The 27474-nt window shown below is 31.0% G+C and overlaps 1 protein-coding gene across 1 annotated transcript; it reads left to right on the top strand.

Annotated features, from left to right (window-relative positions):
* Window positions 1-745: 745 nt before the first annotated feature.
* Window positions 746-23699, top strand: LOC108903638 (lipase 3-like). The gene is made up of 7 exons (XM_018705879.1): window positions 746-1171; window positions 6780-6960; window positions 9509-9623; window positions 16126-16375; window positions 17536-17688; window positions 19290-19514; window positions 23532-23699. Exons 1-7 carry the CDS (start codon window positions 1019-1021, stop codon window positions 23697-23699), a joined length of 1245 nt encoding a protein of 414 aa, XP_018561395.1. The 5' UTR covers window positions 746-1018.
* The last annotated feature ends 3775 nt before the right edge of the window (window positions 23700-27474 follow it).

Genomic DNA, 27474 nt, shown 5'->3' with positions numbered 1-27474 from the left:
TGTATTTACTCTGCTTTTGTTTTATATAATTAAACCATACATCCCGTCTACAAAGTTAGTAGCCAGTGCCTTCCGGTCAATTAAAAATGGATACACACAACGTAGGTAGTCCTTATGACGATCACATGTTTTTGGCCACAACTACGATATATTGTTTTTTGTCGAACCTAGGGTTGTTATACTACATTACTTTGCTGGCAATTGATTCTCTACATTTAACCTTGAAATGACCTTAAACCAGAGTTAATCGTGTTAAGCGGACATCGGATTCGGCTTTAGCGACCCCAAAACCATATGGATACCATAGTCTTGTCTTTCGGACCTGCCACTTTTTTTGTGGGGCTGTGTTATTTTTACCTTGCACAAGCTCTGATCATCATTTTGATATCATGAGATAATCATGAATGTTGAAGCTCAGTTCAAAGCCATATCAGTCCTGGTATTCAAGATCTACTTTGCTGTGTATTCACAACTACATTAGAGGCTGTAGAGAGTCTGTTGCATAAGACTCTGAAAGTTAGATTTCATTCGAGATGTCAAGGGTTTTTATCTTATTTATGGGAAGTTGGATACTCTATTTTTAAACACCCTGTACAATTGAAACTAAACAAATATCTCAAGAAAAAACAGCAGAAGCAATTTGCGTAATAACCCTGCGGCAGGATCTGTTGTTGATAATAAATATCGGTTAATTTATGTCAAGGTAGTAAATCAGTTATTTTTATTCAATCGGCATTGATAGCTCACCACGTCTAGAATCTTTTTTTGTAAGAAGTGAAATAATTACAGTTTGCCTGTGGTGGTAGTTGATAGTAATAACTGAAAATGGATAGTTCAATGCACTAAACAAAACAAAACGTATTATTTGATTAGGGTTCCGCCTTCTTAGTATCGCTGTAATTGAAAGAAAGTGTAATGGCTAACGAAATATGCATGTGTAGATCTATTTGTGTATTCAGTGAAATTGCAGCAACAGTCTGAACTCTGAAACAAGTTCCGTCAGTGCTTCCCATAAATTATGATAGTTTTATGTGCTTTTCTATTTACCCTATTTTTTATTGAATCGTCACTTTGTACAAATCCGAACAATGTATGTCCGACATTCAGGGATTATTTGAATATTAGAAATAATTCGAATTGCTGGTATGATTTCGCGGCGGAGATGAAGGTGGTGAGTATAATTTTTACTTTTGGTTATTAATGATTTAAATTTGATTTGTAAGTTAATTCATATACCTACTTGATATTTTTGTTTTTAAAAAATTATTCTCATTTAATTTAAAAAGCGACTAAAATTGATGTTTTTTCTATTACCTAAACATATTTAATAATATTAAAAAATTAAGAACTTAAAAAAATAAATTTTGTATTCTATTCTAAAATTATTGTAAACGATAAATGAGGTTATAAGTAGTGGTTTAATGTTTATTCATACTTAATTGGAATGAAACCTTGAATGAATGCATAATAGTTCGTTTAAACCTTGATCATCTCACAGACATTTCATTATACTGGATTTTTGACTCCTAAATGTAAACTTTCTGAAAACTTGTATTAATCTATCAATATGATAATTTTTCTTCAGTGCTCTGTTAGAAAAGTGATAAATAAATGTATTAATTTCAAGAAATTCATTTTATTGTTACTGAAAATTACTTTTAATAATTCGAAATATAAAAGTTTTTAAATAATCAATAACATTGATATACAGGGTGGTCCGTAAGTAATGGTCCATAGAGACATACTACATTTTTTACTTCAAAATATTGCGATTGGAGCCAACATGCCTTAATAAAATGTTGATAACAAAAAAGATACAGGGTGTCAAAGTTGGAAATTAAAAATTGAATTTTCGTAATAATTATAATATTTTTGAGTGTATGAACGTGAAAATTTAGGGGTAGATGTTTTTGTATACGAGAAATCATAATTTGTTATCTATTTCGATGTATCTTCTAGAGGGCGCCACATACGCCGTGTTTATGACGTAAATACGAGCATAATTTTTTTATCCACAACGTTAACGCTTCTTTTTTTTAAAAATCTTAAACCTACATTATTTTCGTGAAAAAATGGTATACTTGTCATTAGCTCTAGAAATTGTCCGTTTTCAAGAAAAACGCATTTCAACAATCTGCTGCATGTTTCATTACAGGAAATTTTATCGTAGTGTGCGCTAATGAAAACATTAATTTTGACAATTAAACATTATCCCTTTGTACACATTAAAATACAAATTATCAAGTTGATAAATTTTATTTACAAAACCAGTTAAAGGAGAAATTTAATTAAACAAAACTATGATTTTATCAAGCGTTTAACAAGTAAAAAACTGAATATGTACCTAAGGAAAAATAGGAAATGTTTCAAAGTAAATTTTCAATATGTCCACCATTCACCTCGATGCACTTGTCCATACGATTTATGAAAGATCGTCTAATATTAAATAATACCATTGGATCAAAAAAAGTTGAGGCATTACTAATTTCTTGCCAAAGTTGGACGCGAGTATTTATAGTGTTTTTATAAACAATTTCCTTCATTGTGCCCCATACACCAAAATCTAAAGGGTTGAAGTCTGGACTACGTGGCGGCCAAGGAAATATACTACCACGGCCAATCCAACGTTCAGGAAAGTGTTGGTTTAGATATGTTCTTACTTGATGAGTAAAATGTGGCGGAGCGCCATCTTGCATGAACCACATATTTTGCCTCAAATTCAGTGGTAACGCATCCAATAGATCAACAAAGCTATTTTCTAAAAAATTTAAATAACTTGTACCATTTAAATTTCCTGGCAACTCATATGGACCTAGAAAATGGTTTCCAATGATCCCACACCAAACATTAATCTTAAATTCATGTTGAAAGTGCCGTTCTCGAGTTACATGAGGATTTTGAACTTCCCAACAATGCTTATTTCTTAAATTGAAAATACCTCGGCGAGTAAATGTCGCTTCATCTGTAAACAATATTCTGTTGACAAATGTATAGTCAGTATTCTGCTTGTTCCGAATATCACTTGCAAATTGATATCTTGAAGGAAGATCGACAGGTAATAAATTTTGAACTGGTGTAAAATGATATGGATGATATTTTTCTTCATGTAATGTCTTTAAAATTGATGTTTTATTAATTCCCGTGGCTGCAGCTAATCGTCTTGAACTAGTTTGTGGATCATCTGCAATGCGAATTAGTATTTCGTCTTCCTGGTCAGGCGTAATCATTTTTGGTCGACCTAAATTATCACGTTTAGGACGAAATGAACCACTTTCGCCTAAGTTTCTGAATAGATTTTGAAACAGTCGTTTACCAGGTTGCAATCTGTTTGGAAATCTTCGGCAATATTCACGTTGCGCAGCACGTCCATTGAAATTTTGTTGACAATAAACAACCGTCATATCTCTCATTTCCAAATTCGAGAAATTATTATGTCTCGGCATAATTCGTTATTTTCTTTTAAATACTTAATTGATTTTTACCAAAAATTAATAAATACAATTTGAAATAATTGCTAACTGTCACAATGATTTTTTCTAATTGTCAAAACTGTCTTGGCATTGTCGCACACTACGATAAAATTTCCTGTAATGAAACATGCAGCAGATTGTTGAAATGCGTTTTTCTTGAAAACGGACAATTTCTAGAGCTAATGACAAGTATACCATTTTTTCACGAAAATAATGTAGGTTTAAGATTTTTAAAAAAAAGAAGCGTTAACGTTGTGGATAAAAAAATTATGCTCGTATTTACGTCATAAACACGGCGTATGTGGCGCCCTCTAGAAGATACATCGAAATAGATAACAAATTATGATTTCTCGTATACAAAAACATCTACCCCTAAATTTTCACGTTCATACACTCAAGAATATTATAATTATTACGAAAATTCAATTTTTAATTTCCAACTTTGACACCCTGTATCTTTTTTGTTATCAACATTTTATTAAGGCATGTTGGCTCCAATCGCAATATTTTCAAGTAAAAAATGTAGTATGTCTCTATGGACCATTACTTACGGACCACCCTGTATACTTACGTTAGGCGCAAGTTCAATTAGTATTTAAATTTATGGGGCAGAAAATTATTTAAAAAATACAATAATATTATTCCAATAAATCTATTAAAATTTCTGAAATATTTTAATTACTAAACGACTATTGAATATACTTGTATTTGCATTTTAGCTTATCATTGTACACAAATATTTAAGTAGTTGATATATACATTAAATTTTATTATGAGGGATATCCAAGAAACGATTGGCACACCTCTCCCTATTAGACTCTTCAAAATAAGATAATTTAGACCAACCTACCTAACTACAGGGTATTCCAGAGAAGTATGACAAACTGGTGCTCATAGACTCCTGGGATCAAAATAAAAGGATTCAGACAAACTTACCTACAAACAAAAATCTTTGCTTTAAAATATACATATAAGAGCATTGAAATAGAATCCACAAAATCGTTTTTTATTAATTATTTTCGAGATATTTACCTCAAATTTGACACGGATGATATCTATTCCATTGGAATTATTATGAGTTCATAAAGATTAGTGCACTCAGGAAAACACGGGGTTGTCATAACCCCTCATCGCCCCAACCATTTTTGTAGGTACGCCTATTGATTTATTATTTAAAATTTCTGATAACCACCACAATTAACTAAATAACATCCATATTAAATTTGAAGTGAATGTCTGGAAAATCATCGAAATTACTAAGGAAAAACGATCTTTAATATTTCTATTCTAGCGCCCTATAAACTAAACATTTTTATATAAAAATAAGTATACCTAAATACTGGAAATATAAAATTTATAAGACACTTCTCTTCTAAAAAACTACGGAAAAACTAAATTTTTTAAGTGTATTTTGGCACAATATGTTTCTTTTAATTTTTAATGCATTTCTTAGACTCATTTTTAATTTTATTTAAATAAAATTTTAATCTGAGTGGGCAAAATGATAGTAGAAAGTGTTGAAAAAAATGTCCAGAACCACTTCATTTTTAGCTGGATATTAAAAGAGAAAAATTTACATTTTTAGAAATATATATATATATGAGGATATTGGACATAAAGTAATAGAAACATGGATTAATTATTATATAATTAATATTAAGGATAAAAGTGAATAAAAATATGTCAACCAGAGGCACGTATAAGTTTATAGAAAAGAAATACTTTTTCTGCGAGACGAATTAACACTCAAATTAAGCCAGGTTGGTAATGATAATGTAAATTAGAAAAAGTAATAACTGGTAAGTAACAATGGTTCGTGTCTTCAAAAAAATCTTTCTTTTTTCGAAGTATCACCAAAAATTGGATATATCATTTCTGAACATTTCTTACCATATCTAACATACTCGCTTTAAGTTCACCAATTAATCCTCAAACACTCTATACAAATTTGTCCCGTGTCAAATAAAATAAGACGTACCCATACCTATTAAATAAGATTTTTCAGTAACGTCATACCTACTTATTTTATACTAGGGCCAAGACAGGAAAACATTCACCTAAAACAGCCAATTATATCCATCTAATCATTAATCCATCCATATAATCTCAAATATAATTCTGTGAAAGTAATTATTTCTAATTAAAATAAATTATTCCATAATTGTTGTAAATGTTTCTTTCCTGTTTACATCAACTGAGTCATTGAATATAATATACGTTTGTATTACAAATAAATAATAACGTATTATTCATTGTTGCAAGTTGATATAGTTATTCTGTTTTATCTTACTGAGAAGAGAAATCATTCTGTCGTCGCTACTAAGAATTTATTAGAAGAATGTAAAAAAACTAATGTAAAATGTAAAATAAAAAAAATGTCACTGTCACTATATGGGGTGGCCCAATTAAAACAGTCCACTTTTTAATTGGGTAACCCTGTATAATTTTAATATTGTCAGCAATAATAACAGAAAATAATGCTGTTAGTTAATTTAAAATAATTAGGTATAGTATTCAATTAAACAAAAATAATAATGTCTTGAATGATTTTTTTTGTAATTTGTTACATAACCTATGAATTAAATTATTTTTTTCAAAAACGATTAATATTAAGCAATTTTATCTCCATATATTCAACTGTTTGCAGTATAAATAATAGATACGTGTATGACTTTAAAAAAAATAATATAATTGCTAGGAATACACAGAGCGACATATTCACTTTGTAGGTATTATTAAAAAAGGCCATGTATGACTGTAATATACACAAAATGCTTACAAACTTAAAGAGAATTTTTTTGACTAGCATACGTTATGTGTGAAACTAGCATTAAAATAAGCAATAAGCTACTCTAGTAACTTTACACTATAGTTTTACTCAAACATTACACAATATTATGCGTTGGAAAGAGAAAACGATTCTTCAAAATTAGTTCCGATATCACAGCAAAACAAATAAGTTTTGTGGAAAAAACTTGACATTAATATCAATATAAATTGGGCTCACGTTAACAAATTTTATACACAAGCTAGATAAAAATTGTGTTATGCTAATAGTAATTTAACTAATGGAATATTATGTCTATATAATCACCAAGGTCTTTTATTTTCTTAACGGTTAATAGTTACACCATGAATGTAACCTAACAAGCAGATATTACTACTGTTAGAAGAAAATTTATTCAACAGTTTCACGCAATATAACTAGCACAGCAGGAATCAAATATTACAATTTATTTTCTACTTCCTTTAGGAAATAGAGAAACGTTTACATAAAAAACTCCCTACTTAATTTGATTTCGTTTTCAGCCAGATATTATAAAAAAGAGTGGCTATCCTTTCGTTGAATACAAAGTGAAGACGAAAGATGGATATATCCTAACTGTATTTAGAATACCAGGAGTTGCCTCAAAGAAGCCACCAATTTTTATGCTACACGGTGTGCAAAGTACCTCAGGGATATTCGTCGGTCTTGGAAAACATTCTATGGGTATGTATGAATCATATTAATGATGATGGTAGTTCTTGAAAACTTAGAAAACTATAATCTATTAACACAATAGAGGTTTGGTTGTTTATAAAGTAATTTTGTTTTGAGAGGCACATACCTCTGCTTATATCAACTTTGTAGCCATCTAAGTTACCCTGTGTACAGTTTGGTATGCAAGAATCAATGTCAGTGTCGAGGATTAAACAATTTTCGAACTGGTAACACATTGGCAGTTTTTGATCTCCTTCATTCCTTGTTGTTCCACTTTAATATCTTCATAAAAGCATTAATAGCGGTAGCCCTTATACCAAAATGTGGATGCAATTTTATTGACGATAGATTTATCATCTGACCTTGATGTAACGACATGAGAGGATTTCTGGATCTTATTAATAGGATACATCAAGGCATTATTTTCGACATAGAGTTGGAGGAATGTTTTATATTCCTAGATGTTCCTGTCAACAGGAAACCGAGCACATACCATATGCGAGCCGAAACACTTAGACAAGGAGCTATACCACATCAGCGAGCATAAAAAGTGGACATACTATCAAAAATATTGGAGAGCTTGGAGTTTAGTGACTTTTCACCAGTTTGCGACTAACTACAAACAAAATAAACGCTACTACAAACGATTTTAGAGCCGGAGTTTTTGTTTAGTGACTTTTTAGCGGTTTTCGTGTAACTACAAACGAAATAAACGCAACAACAAGGAACTACAAACGATTTTAAACCCAAAGCTGAGATTTTAGTGACTTTTCGTCAGTTTTCGAAGAACTGCAAACGAAATAAACGCTACTACAAACAACTACAAACGATTTTAAAGCCAGAGCTTGGAGTTTAGTGTTTTCGTCAGTTTTCGATTACTTAACTATAATTGAAATAAACACTACTACAAACGATTTTGGAGCCAGAGTTTCGAATGTAGTGACTTTTCATTAGTTTTCGCTGAACTACAAACGAAATATGTGTAACTACAAACAATTTTAAACAATTTTAAAAACATAATTTGACGTATAGAAGTTATTATACACATCATCAGTGTTATAATAAGACTAAGAAATAGAGAAATAACTTCTCTATTATTTATAAATACAAAGATATGATAGGTGGCCACTTAAGAGTACCACAGTCTAATACACCTCAAGGAGATAGGGTCGGCTGTAAGATGAATGTACTTCAAAGTCATGGTGCTTACAAAATATATGTCAAATAAAAAGGGAGATACGAAATTAAACACATAAGACAGCCAATTAAAGAATAACAAGTAATGCAGTTGCTACACTAGAACATAAAGGACGATAAAAAATAGTCTCTAAATTACCCAGAAAGAATCATGGTCAAGATTATAAAGAGAAGCAATGTAAATCCAATAAAACTGTTAACAGCTCTAACATAAAAATAGGCTCAAACAGGCCAGAGACATAGCCAGACAAATTAATATTCAGATTTTTCCTCTGCAAGATCGACATGTCTCTCAAAGTGTCAAGAAGTCTAAACAGTCGAACCAACTAGCTTAGAAACTGTTTAACCTTTATACAACTGTCTAAATCTTTAAAATTATATTTTGACAAAATTGAGTTTACCTTCAAATCGATATGTATAACAAAATTCGTAATTCACAAAATAAGCATGTAAAGATATATCATAAAATATTTTCTATTTTTAATTCCTTGTCATAGTAAACATTAAAAAAATTATTTTTCATTTTTCTATTTTTTACTATTTTGTTAAAACCATATAAGGAAATATTTTGTAATATTAAGAAGCAAGATGTTTTTCGAATTTTTTCTGATGTAGAATTAATGTTTATTTTTTTTATCAGATTATATTATAAGTAGGTAAAACATTTTTTTAGATTTTAAATTTAAGCATATACAATAACGAGGTAAATCAAATATGGATATTTTTACAAAATATTGGATCATAAATATCTTTCTATACAGTTCGGTTTCAAAATAAGCAGTTCTCATAAATGAATGTTCTTGACAATACAAAATTCCAAAGTTGATCAAATCTTTCTGTAGAGGAATATCTCAAAATTTATGATATACATACAATTATGTAGTATTAAAGATTTTGTTGCCAGACTACTAAAAAACTAAATATCCACCAAAAAGCTTTTATAAGTTGTAATTTTATTTACCTGGCATAGGTACAGGTGAAAATTCAAAATGACCATACACATTTTATTTATTAAAAAAAGCTCTGAATATCATTTCTTCATTTTCCGAAACTGTTATTGTAAAATCCCTACTGACGAAAGTGGATTCACATTTTTACTGAAAACCTCTGAGTCATCCCGCTTATACAGGGAAGTAAAAGTTCCAACGGAGGCACTGTTCTAAAGTACTCGCATTTCAAAGAGAAATTCATATCACGAACACAACGACGTTTCAAACCAGGAAATGAGCTGCCACTCCCTCCTAGCTACGAAGAATTAACAAAAAGAACGTGAAAAATTGACTATTACCCGATTAATTAGAATTTATTTACTTGTCGCCTAGCTTCTGAGCTAAGTATACCTGAAAAAAATCTTTTCCAGCCTTTCTCTTGCACGACGCCGGTTACGATATATGGTTGGGCAATTACCGTGGTACTGAATATTCCGAAGGACACGAGTCCCTCAATGTCACGCAGAAAGAGTACTGGAATTACAGGTAAGGTTGAGTTTAATTACGAGTTTGTTTGTTTTGTTTGGGAAATTAATTATGCTTGTAGTATATGCCAATTAGAACTCGTAAGTAGTACGCATTTACGGAATATTTACTTAATGCAAATATATTGCCAATACATTAAATACACAGCGCCACAATAAAAATTGGCTAAGCCGTGAATCAGACCAGTCTATCCCATAGTGTTTCGACCCGCTGAATCCGATATAATGTCAGAATTTCTGGATGGCTTTATTCTTTGACGATAACATCAGGAAACTCTTCTAGAAAGCGGTGTTCGACATTTGTAATCGTGCTGTGTAGTCAATGATTGGAAAAATATTGGCATTCATGATCTCATTATATAATAACCCCACAACCCTATATGCTCGAAACCCCATAACCCCGTAATGTCGTAACTTATTATTTGATTGTATTTGAACGTAAAAAAACTCACGAACACTGATCAAGAGTATGATTAGGTGTTTTCAGTGCAAATACAAAGAGAAAAAGCCCCAAGCTCAAATGTTATGGGGTTATAACGTACAATGAGGTCATGAATTCTAATGTGTTTCCAATCAACTACTCAAGTCTGTTTAAAATCTAGAAAACCGCTTTCTAAAGGCTTTTCTTGAGGTTAGTATCTTCCTGCCTTATAAAAAATCTTGGAAAAATGGTTTCTAAAGAAGTGAGCAACTATTGTAATAAAGCGAGGATATTGTCTGATACTCAGTCTGGCTTTCGAGCTCAATCTAGCACTTGTACTGCTCTGCCTAAAGTTACATGTGATCTAATAAGTAATATCGATAAAAGTAAATGTGCCTGTCTTATTCTTCTCGATTTTAGTAAAACATTCCATACTTTGGATTTTGTAACCCTCTGTATTAAGTAAAAGTTTTAGTGATATTGCTGTCGCATTCTTTAAAAGTTATCTGTTGGACAGACGCCAGAGGGTTACTTTGAAAACTGACGTATCCAGATTTAATCTCATCTCTGCTGGAGTTCCCCAAGGTAATGTTCTAGGGCCTCTTCTTTGTTCCATTTATACTGCTGATATTTGTAGTTATCTCCATTATTTTAAGTCTCATCAGATAACACTCAATTATATTTTTCTTTTAGTCCTTCTGACAGCTCTTCAATAGTGGCCCTAATCAACGTTGATCTAAACTCTATCTCTGAGCTATCTTTGGCTCATAATCTTATTTTCAACTCAATTTAATATTTTGAAATAAAAGAAATGTCATTGTAGGTAACACAGATTTTACTATTATTTTGAATGGACATTCTACAGGGTCGGAAAGTCCCCATGGTTCATCGTCGTTACGTGAGAGCGATAAAGTAAGTCATAGACATCCATGCGATAGAGAAGGATGGCTATAATGAAGGCGTCTCATAGTCACCGCCCGTTTCGCCCTTCCACAAATAAGATCTCTTACAATGCTATAAAAAATTATAATTCTCTGCCTAATGCTTTTGACAGCTGCTGCCACCTGTAGTGACAATATTCTCGAAAGACCATGTATAGACCTTAAAATTTAGATAGTATTCTAAATATGAAATGTTATTATTTTAATAAAAGCACTTAACAGATATTTCCAAATGATCTAGTTTTACGTATTTCATAATAATCTGAGGAAAAATATGGTAGTTATATTAAAAGGTATGTGAGCGTACACATGTGCGTTTAGAAATACCTACTTGAGCTGCAAATTCTTCCTCAGTTGAGTACCAATAATCGCGTTCTACTTTCTTAAATAATTTTTCTTAAATATTTCTGGTTTTGCAGTACATGTTGAAATAATTATCATCCTATAGCAAACTACACGTTATTTATTTATAAAGTTATTTCCGTGGTTTGTTGCGAATGAATATTTAACCCAGTCTACTTTGTTTTAAATCTAATACTTTTTTATACACTCTCTGCGTTTGGAATAAATTTAAAAGGTATCAGGATAATAGACATTATGTCTCTAAGAGACATTTTTCTTATACAACATAAACTTTGTAGAAAGTTACTTTCAAATATTTCCTTTGAATTGAATCTTTTATCTTTATCTTTTTTTAATAATTCTACCTTTATTGGTATACGATTTCTGATTGTATCTACCGATTAAATTTGCGTAATTAATTTCGTTTCATTATTGCGTATTCTATTTTTGAGAGTTGAATTTGTTTTGGAACTAATTACTAACTTAAAAATGTTTTCTTTTGTGCGTTGTCAGGCATTAATTAATATCGATGCAGACAAAATAATTGTTAATAATTACCCACCACTAGAAACTATATTTGTATAATGGTGAAAATACAGAGTAAACGCTAAAATAGATCGGTAACGGATAGGTACCGGTAATGGATAGGTACGTCTTTTTAGAGCTCTTAAATTTAAACAAAGTTTTTAGTAGCATTTTTCTTATAAAGTGATATAAAACCTAAATGATTAAGATAGTTGCAAAGATAATTTTAAAAAGTTATAAAATTATATTATCGCCAGATTCCTTTCATTCATAAAAAGCAGCCAACCTGTGAGGAAGATAATGATGTCTCACTTACATGATCACAAATCCCTAAAAAATTGTTTTTTTTAACAAATTCCTGAGTTGTAAAAAAAAAACTTAATCTTGTTTTGTTCTTCTATTTTGTGTTATGTATAAAGTGTGTTTGTCAAATTCTGTTAATGAAAATTACATTAACAGACAGTAAGATTTTCTCGGCTCTTATTTTAAAAATAGGTATGCTTCCAATATTGTAATTAAGTGCAATTAAAAATTAAAAACAAAAAATGGTGGAGGCGCCGCTCGATGTGCACTGTGACATAAAATCACAAATATTTCCTAAACTGAAGAACTGATATTATTTTGACCTCATTTTGTATCAGGTACCGAGACACCCTGTATATAATGTATGATGCTTGGAAGGAATCAAAAAATCATATAGATCAACACCTTATATAATTATAAAATATAATTTATGATTGCCTCCGAGCTATATTTTAAAAATTGTTTTGCTATCTTGAATAATAAAAACCTATCCCTGCGCAAATGGGTTATAGAGACAATTAAATGCGAAACATAAAATTATTGTTTAAACTGTTTTGATTTCGTACGAGTGACTTTTTTATTATTTAATCTTGCACACACACACAGAATATTATGAAAATTTCATTGAAATTACTGAAATTGTTTCGAAAAACACCGAAAAAGAGCTCTACCTCCACACCTTGTATCTTAGAAAAGAAGCAGCAAATGGGTTCTTTGCTGATATGAATTTTTTAATTGAATGGCAAATATTTTTTTGGAACACCCTATATGCCAAATTATGCACATTTTACTTCCTGCATATAACAAATAAATGTTACTGATAAATTTATTGTAGCTAGTCATATCAGATCCACCTTTCAATTTAATATACTTATTTATCGATGCATATAGTTGTATACATACAAAAATTCAATAAAACATTCATATCTGATAATCCATATGTTATTGTGACATGTAAATTACAATGTATAAGTGTAAATTCTTATTATAACTTAATTGTAATACTCTTACAGTAGCTGAGTATAAAATAAAAGCCAGCAATTTAGCAATAATTTATCGCCATTTTCTTTTATATATACAGGGTAGCCCATCGAAAACGTAGCGCAAGGCATTACAGAGTAGTAATGAACTTCACAGCAAAATCCAAAAACAGGTAAAGTTTGCTTCTGAGGGGGACAATTTTTGGCGCAAAACGCATAGCAAAATCTTCAACCCCCTAAGTGGGGGTGCCATCCCCCAAATTTTTTTAAATGGCAATGGGAGTCAAGTGGGGGTCATTAGAAAGGGCTTTTAATTCTCTATACATCGATTCTTACTTTTTGAAAATCGATCAATTATTTTAGAAAATATGCAGCTTTGAAAATACGAACAATATTTTTGACGAGAAATGCGAAAATCGATTTAATTTTACTTCAAAACTTACGGTATTAGCTTGGTAAATTCCTTCAAAAGAATTCGCTGTTTTTTTTTTCTGATTTGCGAATTCTTTAGCCTGATTTTGGTGAGCAAAAAATTGTCCGCTTTTTGTTTCGTATTTAGATAGGCCACAAGAAGTTGCTAGATAACTGTCTTGTGACTTGTAGTTGAAGAGTACCAATACTGCCGAGTCTTTTAAATTGATTAATTATGGTGTACTCAATTCCAGAAAGAGTAGAAATTATTGAGCTTTTTTTCAAAAACAATGAATGCGGAAATCGGGTCGCCGAACTGTTCAACCAACGGCATCCTGAGAAACATGCGTCTGGAAAAATTGTTCGCGAATTGGTGGCCAAATTTCGCGAAACTGGCTCCGTTCATAACAAAAAGAGGCAGGTTGAAAATCCGGTACTAAATGAACCTACGGAAATAGCGGTATTGGGGCAAGTGGCAATGGATAGTACGCTGAGTACAATGCAATTGGCTACTGCGACAGGAGTGAGTCGTACAAGTGTCCAACGAATATTAAAAAAATACAAATTCCATCCTTATAAGATTCGGCTAGTGCAAGAGCTAAATGAAGACGATTTTGATCGTCGTTTGCAATTTTGCGAAATAATGACTGAACGAGCGATAAACGATAATTTCCTCTTTAATGTGTGTTTTTCGGACGAGTGTACGTTCTTCTTGAATGGTTTAGTGAATCGCCATAATTGTCGTTACTGGGCTGATACCAATCCAAGGATTTTCCATGAGACACACTCCCAACACCCCCAGAAGTTGAATGTATGGGCAGGTATTTTTGGAAATTCCATTGTAGGTCCTTTTTTCCTTCCTGGAAATTTGACAGGCGATATGTACTTGGATTTACTACAAAATGTCATCGACCCAGCTCTAACAAATATCATAGAGGACGACCCTGCTTACAATGAACACGAACTGATTTTCCAGCAAGACGGAGCTCCTCCACATTACTCGCTCAATGTGCGCAATTACCTAAATGAGACGTTTCCAGGACGCTGGATAGGACGAAGAGGTGCAATTGAGTGGCCCCCTCGGTCACCCGACTTAAATCCTTTAGATTTCTTTCTCTGGGGGCACATTAAAAGCAAAGTTTACAGCACTCCACCTGATACCTTGGAAGATCTGCGAGGACGAATCATTAATGTATGTCGCGAAGTAACACCGCAAGTGCTCCAGAATGTTCGACAACGGTTTGAAGACAACCTGTATCATTGTATGCAAGTTGGCGGACAACATTTTCAGCATTTACTTGACTAATACCGTAAGTTTTGAAGTAAAATTAAATCGATTTTCGCATTTCTCGTCAAAAATATTGTTCGTATTTTCAAAGCTGCATATTTTCTAAAATAATGAATCGATTTTCAAAAAGTAAGAATCGATGTATAGAGAATTAAAAGCCCTTTCTAATGACCCCCCACTTGACCCCCATTCCCATTTGAAAAAATTTAGGGGATAGCACCCCCACTTAGGGGGTTGAAGATTTTGGTATGCTTTTTGAGCCAAAAGTTGTCCCCCTCAGAAACAAATTTGACCTGTTTTTGGATTTTGCCGAAAAGTTCTTTACTACCCTGTAATGCCTTGCGGTACGTTTTCGATGGGCTACCCTGTATATTAGAAAATTCTAGTTGTTTGATTTTAATGAATTAATCTTGTAAAGAATAAATGACATAATGGTTGTTTCACTAGGGTAGTGATGTAAAGATATGTATACAAAGTCATGTTAACTGAGTAAGTAGCAGATTTTAGTTAAGCGATTATTTTTTTTGTAATTTAAGAAAAGTTGAATCAAGAGCGTTGGTTTACGTCAATATGAACGGTTTTCCAGGCTTTCTTATTGAACGACTTACGAGCTAAGACTTAGGAAAGTCAATGTAAATCCTAAATTAACGTAAGGCGTTCTTACCGGATAATAATAATATGATGCCCCTTCTTCTAACAACTATATTCTGGGCGAATTCTTGCAACTAGATGAGAAGTACAGAGATAATTATTTTGTTCATATATTCTTTTACTTCAAACACCTGTAGTTGGTACGCCTATAGATTCTATAACAAAACCTAAAACGTGGTCTATTTATTGGGCAGTTTCCGGAATAATATACTAGCCTCGTCTAGGAAACAAATACTGCCAGATAAGGGGTTTGAAGTAGGTTTACAGTTGCCTGATAAAATCATTAAGAGAGTCGTGTGTGCTAAACTGTTTTCACTAAAAGTGATAAATTTACAAAAACCTCTAATCAAAACAAGCAAAAAATCCCAAAAGAATTTTGAACAAGTTAACTTCATTGCTATGTAGTGGGCATCTGTTGCGTCCACTTAGAGGAACCTGCAGCATGCCAAATTTTAGTTTCTTCAAATTCATATTTGAAAATGAATGAAAAGTTGCTTTATTTGTACAAAGACATAAAGTTCAGCTTATTTTTTTCTTAATGGTAAATGAAAAACTTTATATAAATTTTGAAGAACGTATCCACATCTGTAGATCGTTAGAGCTAATGTAGAAACATCTTTTGTACTCATTTTCTTTTTCAGTGTGGATGAAATCGCTTTAAATGACGTCCCGGCGATGCTGCAGCTTGTAAGATACCACACTCTAGACAAAGGCAAAATAATATATATAGGACATTCCCTAGGAACTACTGCAGCGTTGATGTACGCGTCAGAATATCCCGATGCAGCCGCAAATAACGTGGGACTTTTTATATTACTCACTCCGGCATATAAGTTGTCGAATATGAGAAGCCCGTACAGATTTTTATTTCCTTTGTTATATCCAGTTTTGGTGAGTGTTGCATATAACTAATATTAGAACAAAATATTTACCTAAGACTATTCAGCAAAATATTGAGCAACTTTTGTGGTATTTCCGTTAATTTATTTTTATAGGTAAATAATTTATGCATGTGCATGTTAATTGCAATAATAGGTTAAAAAATTATAGGACCTGTGTTTTTCAATTTTGATCTCATTTGGGCATTAAAAAAATTAGTTGTGACGTCTCTAAACGATTAAAAAATCAGCTACTGATATGGTTTTAATTCATGCTTTGTGCAGAAATTATTTTTAAGGTATGTTTTGTAATCGAAGAATTGCCTACCTTGTTACAAATTGCTGTATCTGGCAATTAACGTTTTCTTCCATTTATCAGCATGCCAACAACATTTAGATATTTTGATAATATTTTCGCTTAAAAACGTCATGCAAGTAAACCAAAAATTCAAATTAAAATTAAAACCAACATAATTTAACTAATTCCTTCACTAAAAATATTTAATAAATATAAATACATATTTTTAAGAAAAGAATATTTCCATTTTCTTTGCAGTTAAAGGGAAGGCTTATTAGCTTATTAGTTTATAAGCTTGTTAAACAATTACTGTGATTTATATTGGCTTCACCTACCAATCGACTAAATAAATAAGTATCTAGTAAAATTATTATACGAATTGCTAAGAAAGAGATTAATGTACTCGACGTGAAAACAACAACCTATAAGCAATCAATCATGTTGTCAGTAATTTAGTTAATAAATTAAGATAATATTGGTGGACAACATTGCATTAGCGCAATAATCTATATAAAAAAGGCGTTGAGTTGAAATCCGAATATGTAACTAGAAACAGCATCTACTATTCTACTTTTAATTATTATTGAAATATTTTAAATGTCATTTGAAACTAAAGAATATGTCTAGTAAATGGGAACGTTCCAGCTGATGAATATTAATTATTTGGTTATTATTAAATTGGATTAAATATGAAAATCTGCTATCTTGACATTTTTTATCGATTGATGCTAAAATTCTTTAATACAGCATAACCAAATGTTAATAAATCATTGGTGGTCTTTAATTTTCAGTTCTGAAAGTTTTTAAAAATATATTAATGTTTAAATAATAACCAAATCAATTAGGTAAATTTAACAATTTTTTTTTAATTTTAGGATATAACAAATGCATTAAACATTATTCCATTTATATCCAGAGGGAATGCGAGAAATGTAACACGTCCTCTCTGTCTGTCGTCGCCACCCATGATGATAGCATGTCTAAATATATTGAATTTATTTTTGGGACCATTCACGCAAATTTCTCCGGTAAGTATATCATGAGTCTATATCTCGCAACATTACATTTAAATACAGTACAAGTAAAATTTTGTGTTCATTTTTTTAAATAATTTGCTAGCACATCTCTGAAATGATTTACACTTTCTTCGACATTTAAAATATCAATAAAAAATTACAATGAGAAGTCTTAGTACTATTAATACTGATTTGAAGTGTGAAAATAAGTGGTGTGTTAAAGGTAACACCGTTTTCATTCCGAAGAGTTGGCAGCATTTCGCAAAATTCATTACAAGTACGGAGAGTGTAAAGCTGAGACTGTGTGAAAATTACGTGGAATTTTCAATAGAAAAAGAGCTCCGAATGGAACAACTGTGAAAAGACTAGTTAACAAATTTGAACAAAGAGGTTCAGTTGCAGACAATAAAAAAACAGACCGGCCATTTCAAAAATCATAATGCAGCGGATTGTAACAAAAGATCTGCATCAGCATTCATTCAAGATTCAGCTAACTCTGGAATTGAAACCAAATGACCATTTAAGGCGCCAGACATTCGTTGATTGGATGTTGAAAAATTAACAAGTGAACAGTGATTTTGCTAAGAAAATCATCTTTAGCGACATTTCCGTCTTAGTTGTGAAGGAATTTGAAAAAGCAAAACTGAAGAATTTGGAACAGAGACAATCCTCGGGTCATTCAAGAACAACCACTGTATACTTAAACAGTGACAACAGCGGGGTGTTTGGGTCATTGTTTTTAGAAAGTGAAGCTAGAAACGCAGTGACTGTGAATGGAAAACGGTAGCGAGAGATGCTATTGATTTTTTTTGTAGCTTCATTTGGATGGAATGGATTTGGACGACATGTGGATCCAGTAGGGTGATGCGTGTGAAACTATCCATTTGTTACGACAGAACTTTAATAGATGACTCATCTCATGTAACAGTGAAATGACTTGGCTACCAAGATCATACGATCTTACGACATGCGACGTCTTCCTGTGGGATCGTAAAGTCCAAAGTTTATTCTGCTGCAATTAATACCATTCCTGAATTAAAGGCAAAAATTTGGAGAGTTATCAATGAAAGTCAGCACCAGGTATACGAAAGCTGGATACAGATATTTCTTAAAACATGTCGAGTACCTACCTAATGAGTAGCAGAGGACGTCAGTCCGATATTTTCATTCATATTTAATGGCAATGTCTACCCTTTAAAAGCATGTAAAAAAATTGCCAACTTTTTAATTGATAAAACATTTTCCTCATATGGAATCTTGCGTTTCTTTTGGGACACCCTTTATTAGCTCTGAACAATTCTCGTTACCAAAATAGTATTGAATTAATTATAAATTGGGAAGTGGAACAAAAAATCAAGTAGCAGAAAAAATAAACAAGAGGACAAATGAAAGAAAATTATCTCTATACTGCCCTGGAACTTTGGAATCTGACCTCAAGAGTATGTCGTTCTTCAGTGGTGTATTTCAGAAATAAATTAATCTTGCATTGATAACCATTAATTTTGATATAGTTTGTCATAAATCATATACCTTATATTTACTTAGGTACTTTATATTCATATCTTTATATTCGAACGAAACTTAATAGTCAAATAATACTGTCCTCCTTTCAGGAGACCATACCGGTGTATTTCAACCAAATTCCAGGAGGAACTTCTCTTAAAACCATTAGCTATTTAGCAGAAGCAACAAGAGGACAATTTAGGAAATATAACTACGGAGTAGGAAAGAATAGGTTCCTCTATGGAAGCGATACGCCGCCAGAATATGATATTAAGCGAATTAAAGTCCCTATTTATATTATGTATGCTGCTCGTGACTGGACTATTACCAAAGAAGTAAGTAGATTGGGTTTTTAATTGAGTTTGTTCGCTTAGTATTCTAAAGGCGCACACACAACAACGAATTCGTTCGGTAAGCGAACGAATTCGTTTAGTTCCTTCATTCGTTCATTTTCTTCATCTCCCTGGAAGTAACGAATACGTGTGTGTATGAACATTTGTAAAAAACGTACATATTATGCAAGTTAATTCATTTTTTATAATTCATTCTCTGTTACAGTATATTTATTTATTTATTTGTAATTCATTCATTCATTCATTCATTCATTCATTCATTCATTCATTCATTCATTCATTCATTCATTCATTCATTCATTCATTCATTCATTCATTCATTCATTCATTCATTCATTCATTCATTCATTCATTCATTCATTCATTCATTCATTCATTCATTCATTCATTCATTCATTCATTCATTCATTCATTCATTCATTCATTCATTCATTCATTCATTCATTCATTCATTCATTCATTCATTCATTCATTCATTCATTCATTCATTCATTCATTCATTCATTCATTCATTCATTCATTCATTCATTCATTCATTCATTCATTCATTCATTCATTCATTCATTCATTCATTCATTCATTCATTCATTCATTCATTCATTCATTCATTCATTCATTCATTCATTCATTCATTCATTCATTCATTCATTCATTCATTCATTCATTCATTCATTCATTCATTCATTCATTCATTCATTCATTCATTCATTCATTCATTCATTCATTCATTCATTCATTCATTCATTCATTCATTCATTCATTCATTCATTCATTCATTCATTCATTCATTCATTCATTCATTCATTCATTCATTCATTCATTCATTCATTCATTCATTCATTCATTCATTCATTCATTCATTCATTCATTCATTCATTCATTCATTCATTCATTCATTCATTCATTCATTCATTCATTCATTCATTCATTCATTCATTCATTCATTCATTCATTCATTCATTCATTCATTCATTCATTCATTCATTCATTCATTCATTCATTCATTCATTCATTCATTCATTCATTCATTCATTCATTCATTCATTCATTCATTCATTCATTCAATCATTCATTCATTCAATCATTCATTCATTCATTCATTCATTCAATCATTCATTCATTCATTCAATCATTCATTCATTCAATCATTCATTCATTCATTCATTCAATCAATCTTACCATACCCGAGATGCGTTCTTTAAGTGAATCACAGTTGTAAATGTAGAATATTGAAAAACTACTACTATTTAATATACAGAGTGTTTCATAGCTCTACCGACACAGAGCAGGCACGTGTAGAGGATCTTAAAATATGCCGAATTGTCATGTAACATTTTTTTCTGGGATGTACCGTAGAAGAGAGATTGGCCTCTGAAGATGAGTGTTAAATTTTGAAAAACAATATTTCCCTTGACACAGAGCAACCAAATTTGGTACATGATTTGCGTTTATTGTTAATATGAAATTGTTGAAAGCCCAATAAGGGCCGGACTAGGGGTAGGGCACCCTAAAAATAATATTGATTTTTTTATTAGTTTGCCAATTATTAAATAGTTTTACCAGTATTACAGGAAACCTTATTTTAAACATTTTTTTACACTTACAAATTATTCGAAAAATAACGGTTTTTGAGAATGTCTAGATTTTGAGAAACAGCGTTATTACTAATTGAATTGGACAAAAAGTAAAATATGCAGTTTTACGACTAGTAGGCTATGATATTATGTGTCATGTTTGACGTTTACAAAGACTGTACATTACCACGTACTATTCCAACGTTTTGTAAATTGCCTGCAATATTTTCATGTCGGAAAAAGTTGACGTATGTTAGTATTGGGGTTTTGTGAGGGTAATTGTCGATGAAGTGTACAAGAAGAAGATTTCCTGATAGTTTGATTCCAAACCGGGAGACCTATGCTAATGTTGAGAGTAGGGCTTGAGAGACTGGATCATCTCTAGTCAGCAACGAGGTTCCCTCGAAGAGGAATCGCAAATTTGCATAATTTCCATGAATATTCGGATGAAAATCCGCATGCAATAATTCCTCTCCATTTTTAAAATGAATTTAAAATAAACGTGTGGGCTGGTATTGTCCGACGATATTTGTTTGGGCTAGTTATTCTACCAAACCGACTGAATGGCGAAAATTATTTATTTTTTTACAAACTCTCTCTGAGCTACTCGAGGATTTACCTTTGCAATTAAGACGTTCATGACCGCATTTTGGTGCTAACGTAACATATTTCTTGAACCAGCAGTTAGGGAATAGATGGATAGGACAAGGAAACAATTGTTCAGAAATTTGGCCACCAAGATCACCAGATCTGAATAAATGTGATTTCTTTCTCTGGGAGGCTTTAAACGAATTTGTTATTTTACACCGGTTGTATCTGAAGCAGATTTATTGAATCGTATAAATGCAACGCCATAAAAAATGATCCACAGTTATTGCGCAGAGTAGACTTTTTCGGCAGAGGGTAAATTTATGTATTAGAGGAAATGGTTACTGTAGTGCTATTTAACGATATCGGTAGTTCATGCGGTTAAAGTTGAATTTGTTAATGTTTTATTTGTAAAGTTCCTTTTTTTAATATGTTAAAAACAAAATAAAGAATCTAATTAAATGAAATTGCATATTCCTAATACTTTTTTGTATACGCCAAAACATGAAATCTAGCCTACTAGTAAAACTGCATACTTTACTTTTTGTCCGATTCAATTAGTAATGATGTTGTTTCACAAAATCACGATTTTCTCAAACACCGTTATTTTTTCGAAAAATTTGTAAAAGTAAAAAAATTTTTTAAATTAAATTTCCTGTGATACTGGTAAAACTATTTAATAAATCTATATAATTTTAAGGGCGTCTCCCTAGTCCGGACCTTATTGGGCTTCCAACAAATTCATATTTTACCAATTAATTAAACGCAAATCAATATCAAGTTTGGTTATGTTAAGGAATTGCTGAAATATTATTGTTTTTCATAATCTGCAGATGCCAATATCTCTTCAACAGTACATCCCAGAAAAAAATGTTGCATAACAAATCGGCTTATTTTAAAATCCTCTACACGTGCCTGCTCTGTGTCGGCAGTGTTATGAAACACCCTGTATTATAATACAGTCAAAACGTATTACTAAAATATAAAAGTATTTTCCAATAGGTATAGTATTGTTTACATTGATTAAAATTAAAATTAAAATTAAAATATTTTTGTATCATTTTCCACAGAGCATTATGAAAGAATGTCGTTTCTAGCTTCTAAACTATGAGTATCAAAATAAGTTTGATTAATATCAATATCTTACAGAACAGAAATTTTCATTTTATTGTTTTTACTTATCTCTGTATGTGATACTTTTGTATTATGTATTAACATGTACTTATCACACATAATCTGATATGGACATTCTCCACAAGTTAAAATAATGTATAGACAGAATTGCCATATATCACTATTAATGATTATTTAAGAGTTATTAATAGTAACAATTACACATAAGCCTATAATTTTCCGGAGTATTACACTTTAATTGTTTAGTATACTTGGTGCAACAACATTCTATACAAATTCTTGTTCTTAAATATCGTGCACTAACGTTTCATTGTCGTGAAAATACGAATAATCATGCATGAGTGGGTTATATGACTTTTACTCACGTGAGTTGAACTCATGCTAAATTTTCAATGATAATAATGGAATAAAATTCATAAACGATTAGTAAGTAGTTTCTGTGAAGAGATTTTTTTTATATGCTGCTTAAAAAGTTTTAATAATTTTAAATGAAAAAAGTGCATCTTTTCATAACATTAAACTCAATAATTAATACAGTTGCGAAGTTTAATTATTCACGCCTATTTTGTGATAGGCATTTCCAATAATATTAATATAATGCATTGCGAAATGGGATATCGTACTCAAAAGATAATTTTATTCTTCTTTATTTCCTCGCGATGTAGCTTGGATATTGAATACAATAATTTCAAATTTGTTCTAGGACTCTCTAAATCTATACAGAGAATTACCAAAAGAAGTACGCTATGGAATTTACGAAATCTCAAACTTGAATTTCAACCACTACGATTTTCTGTTTGGCAGAGATTCTAAGAAGTTAGTTACAGATAAGCTGTTAGAAGTTCTGAAAAAAGCAACAGGAGAAGAATGATTTTTGTTGTATTTATTTTTTATACTGTAGATAAATAAAACTTTTATTTTTACATAACAATTTGTTTTATTTAGGGCAAGGTAGGGCAAAGCGGTTAAGTCAATTTATTCCTAACACCTCACCAAGTACAAAACTGTGCTTATTTTTTTTAAGAAGCTTACTATTTACTGAAATACGTATGTTATAATATAGCTGCTTTTTTTAATAAAAAAATGTAAATTCCTGATAATTTCCACTTATCCCTTTATAACAGAGAAGAATATAAATTGAAATTAGAAAATGTTTGATATTTTTTAATGTCTGTCCACAATAATAACAGACAGGCACTTAATCCAAATCCTCATATGCTTTTATTTTCTTCAGCGCTCGTTTTTTATATAAAATTATTCAAATTATTAGTACTATTAATTTTTTTTGTAAGCAAAATCTGTTGATCGGAGTCATAGCTTCTAAAAATGTAAATAGGGCAGGAAATTTTCCGTTTTGCCTACCCTTTCCATTTTACCTTATCTCCTACGACCCCATAAAAATAACTACTACTTAGTTACTAGTACTATTACTAAATATTATGTATTTTAAATTTGCTCTTTTGGAAATAGAATTCTACCACATTTTCTACCTACAAAGAAATTTGGAAAAATTACATTTGGCGTACAAAAAAATATTTAAAAAATGTTTTAACAAACATCAAATTGATAGACAGAAAAAACAGCCGCGTTAAACAAAAACATTGAGATTCAGATCATTTAATAATTTGACGGATATTGTTTTTAGAAAGGGAGTTGTGTATGTACCTACAATTTTTTCTTGCTAAAATTAAAGCGCGACAAATCAATTTCAAACATAAATTATTGTAGAAAGTTTAGGTTTTATGCCTCTACCCTATTCATAAAAAATAATATACATAATATGATTCAGATGATATGGAAAGTATAAAATCTTATCTATCTGCATAATTAGATTTTTTTTCAAAATATGTTTTTAAATAAAATATTTTTTCTGTTAGTTTGAATAAATCTGATTTTTTGTAAAATAAATATTTCAAAAATTCTGTTTGCGATTCGTAAGTATGTCCTATAATGTCAAATTAATTCAAATTTTATGAAAAGCTCTTTGGTCTCAGAAAAGGAATAACGATTTGAGAAATTTTTCATTTTTTTTTCTTTTAATACTTTTTTGTCCAACCAATTAGTACCTACAGTCTTTTGAAGTATATATAAAGGATGGACAAATTTCGATGTTTTTGAGAGAGAAATCTCCTATACCTGTTTGATTCCTGAAAGTCAACTAAGAATAATTAGTATTTCCAGCTCGATTTTCTTCAAAAAATATAAAACGACAACTACATCACGATGAAGGTTGAAAAAGTCATTTCATATTTGAAAACTGTTATTATCCGATAATTTTTAATTCGTAAAATGTTTCATAATTCTTATAAAAATGTTAACGGTGAGGTATGCAGAAATGTAAAAAATAAACTGTAAACAACTATTAAGGAAGGAATTTTCAATGTCATATTTATGACATAATACTGTACATTTTAAGATAATATCTCTTTTCAAATAGGTATACATAACTTTTACTTAAGATTTTAAAAATACTCTGATAAAACTTGTGGAAATTCACACGGACTTTTTAAAGGTGAAAAGTAAAAAGTTATTTTTATTTAATCTCTAAACCATTAACTTCAACACGCTGCAAATTCAGTGATCGATAACACATGCATACAGCTTGTTTTTGATATTATAAGTAAATTTTCATTATGCCCAGAGCGCCAGGGACATACTATGCCCAATGGTTAACAACCCAGAATTATTACATAGATGATGATCGCAATCTGCCTGTATCAAAAATAAGTTCCCTGGAGAATTAGCCAACGATATTACCCTCTAGGTTCAACATCGAGTGACTCCTTCACCATTTTTTGTTTTTAATTTTTAATTGAACAGAATCACAATGTTAGAACCATACATATTTTTAAAATAAGGGCTTAGAAAATCTTACTGTCTGCGGATGTAATTTTCACTAACAAAATTTAACAAATACACTTTACACATAACACAAAATAGAAAAACAAAACAGGAATAAGTTAAAGTAAGTTAAAAAAATAATTTAAAAGAAAGAAAACTTTCAAAATATATTTTCAATATGGGCACTTTCCACCACCACTCACTAGGAAGTCTATTCCTTTGTACACGAAAAAGCATTTCTGGGGTATGTCTAATATTATCACAATGGAAATTAAATCTTTATAGCAATTCATCCCTTGTCTGTACTGGGGTTGCTTCCACCGGGAGAACGTGGTGACCATGAATTGGGCCTCCTCTCCCAATCCATTTATTATTAAATACAATGGATAAATAATTTCATACATCAATATTGAAATGGGGAGGAGCCCTATCTTGCACGAACCAAACGTTTCTTCGGGTGTCTAATCGAACATTATCTAATAGTAGTTGCAAAAACTGTAAAAGTCGATTTCCATTCAGACGTTCCTCAAAATTGTATGAACCTATTAAATTATTACCCTTTTTCGTGTACAACCAAATAACATTCGTAGCCTTAGGATGTGTGTGGAGGTGGAAGGTGTCCATATTGAAAATGTATTTTGATAATTTTCTTTCTTTTAAATTATTTTTTTAACTTTAACTTATTCTTGTTTTGTTTTTCTATTTTGTAATATGTGTAAAGTGTGTTTCTCAAATTTTGTTATTAAAAAATTACATTAGCAGGGAGTAAGGCTCTTATTTTAAAAATACATATGCTTCCAACATAGTAATTAAGTCCAATTAAAATTTAAAAACAAAAAATGGTGGAGGCGCCGCTCGACTGTGACATAAAATCACAAGTATTTCCTAAACTGTTAATTTTACCGAGTTTAACCAAGAGAGTATTATCATTGGCAAATTCTTCAGGGAACTTATTTTTGATACAGGCAGATTGCGATCGTCATCGATGCAAAAATTCTGATTAACCATTGGCGTTCTGGGCATAATGAAGTTTCACTTACATCAAAAACAGTTGTAAACATGTGTTATCGATCACCAAATTTGCATCATGCTGAAGTTAATGGTTTAGAGATTGTAAATAAACATAACTTTTTAATTTTCACCTTCGAGGGCCCGTAACTTGTTAACGAAGATCCATATGAAAGAAATTATATGAAGAACTGATATTATTTTGACCTCATCTATCTGTACCCGACTTTTTTGTATCAAGTACCGGGACACCCTGTATAATTATGTAATAAAACATATTGTTTCTAGAAATGTCAAATTATATTTCTTGTTAAAGTTACACTTTAAGTATTGTAAATATACATATTTCGATTTGTAAATTTAATTGAATGGTTTAAATTTGATTGAACAAATTACTCAAAAAGTGTAAAATTACTGCTTAAGGTACTAGTAACTTAATGTAACTTTACCTAACGCTCTAATGTGTAATTTTATATAAAAGTTTTATGAGTGTTGTTTTAAAAAATACAAAGTACTTTAAAAAAATATCGCCTATTTAAAACTAAATACACAAGACAGTGTAAAATGAAATGCTGAATCATAAATTCATTAGTTTTTCTTTGAAACTAATTTACGTGTGCGTGATCAAATAAGATCATATCATATTAGATTAAATAATTATTATTTTAAACAACTCATATTTGTGCGAACTTAACAAATTCTCTGTTAAGCTACTTCTTAAAAAAACGTGAGGTAGGTACGCCAGTTCCCATTTTTAAAACTTTAATTTCAAAATTGTTATTAATTATACTTGTTAT

The sequence above is a fragment of the Anoplophora glabripennis genome, unplaced genomic scaffold (genome assembly GCF_000390285.2).
Source record: "Anoplophora glabripennis isolate ALB-LARVAE unplaced genomic scaffold, Agla_2.0 scaffold56, whole genome shotgun sequence".
Lineage (NCBI taxonomy): Eukaryota > Metazoa > Arthropoda > Insecta > Coleoptera > Cerambycidae > Anoplophora > Anoplophora glabripennis.
Note: the sequence above shows the minus strand (reverse complement) of the source record. Positions and strands in the feature narration are given on the sequence as shown.

What these genes read in the sequence shown, in the direction of transcription:
- LOC108903638 (XM_018705879.1), top strand. Translation starts at nt 1,019, where the DNA reads ATGATAGTTTTATGTGCTTTTCTATTTACCCTATTTTTTATTGAATCG. An exon ending in TCTTGGAAAACATTCTATGG is followed by an intron (nt 6,961 to 9,508) that starts GTATGTATGAAT and finishes AATCTTTTCCAG; the next exon opens with CCTTTCTCTTGCACGACGCC. An exon ending in AAAGAGTACTGGAATTACAG is followed by an intron (nt 9,624 to 16,125) that starts GTAAGGTTGAGT and finishes TTTCTTTTTCAG; the next exon opens with TGTGGATGAAATCGCTTTAA.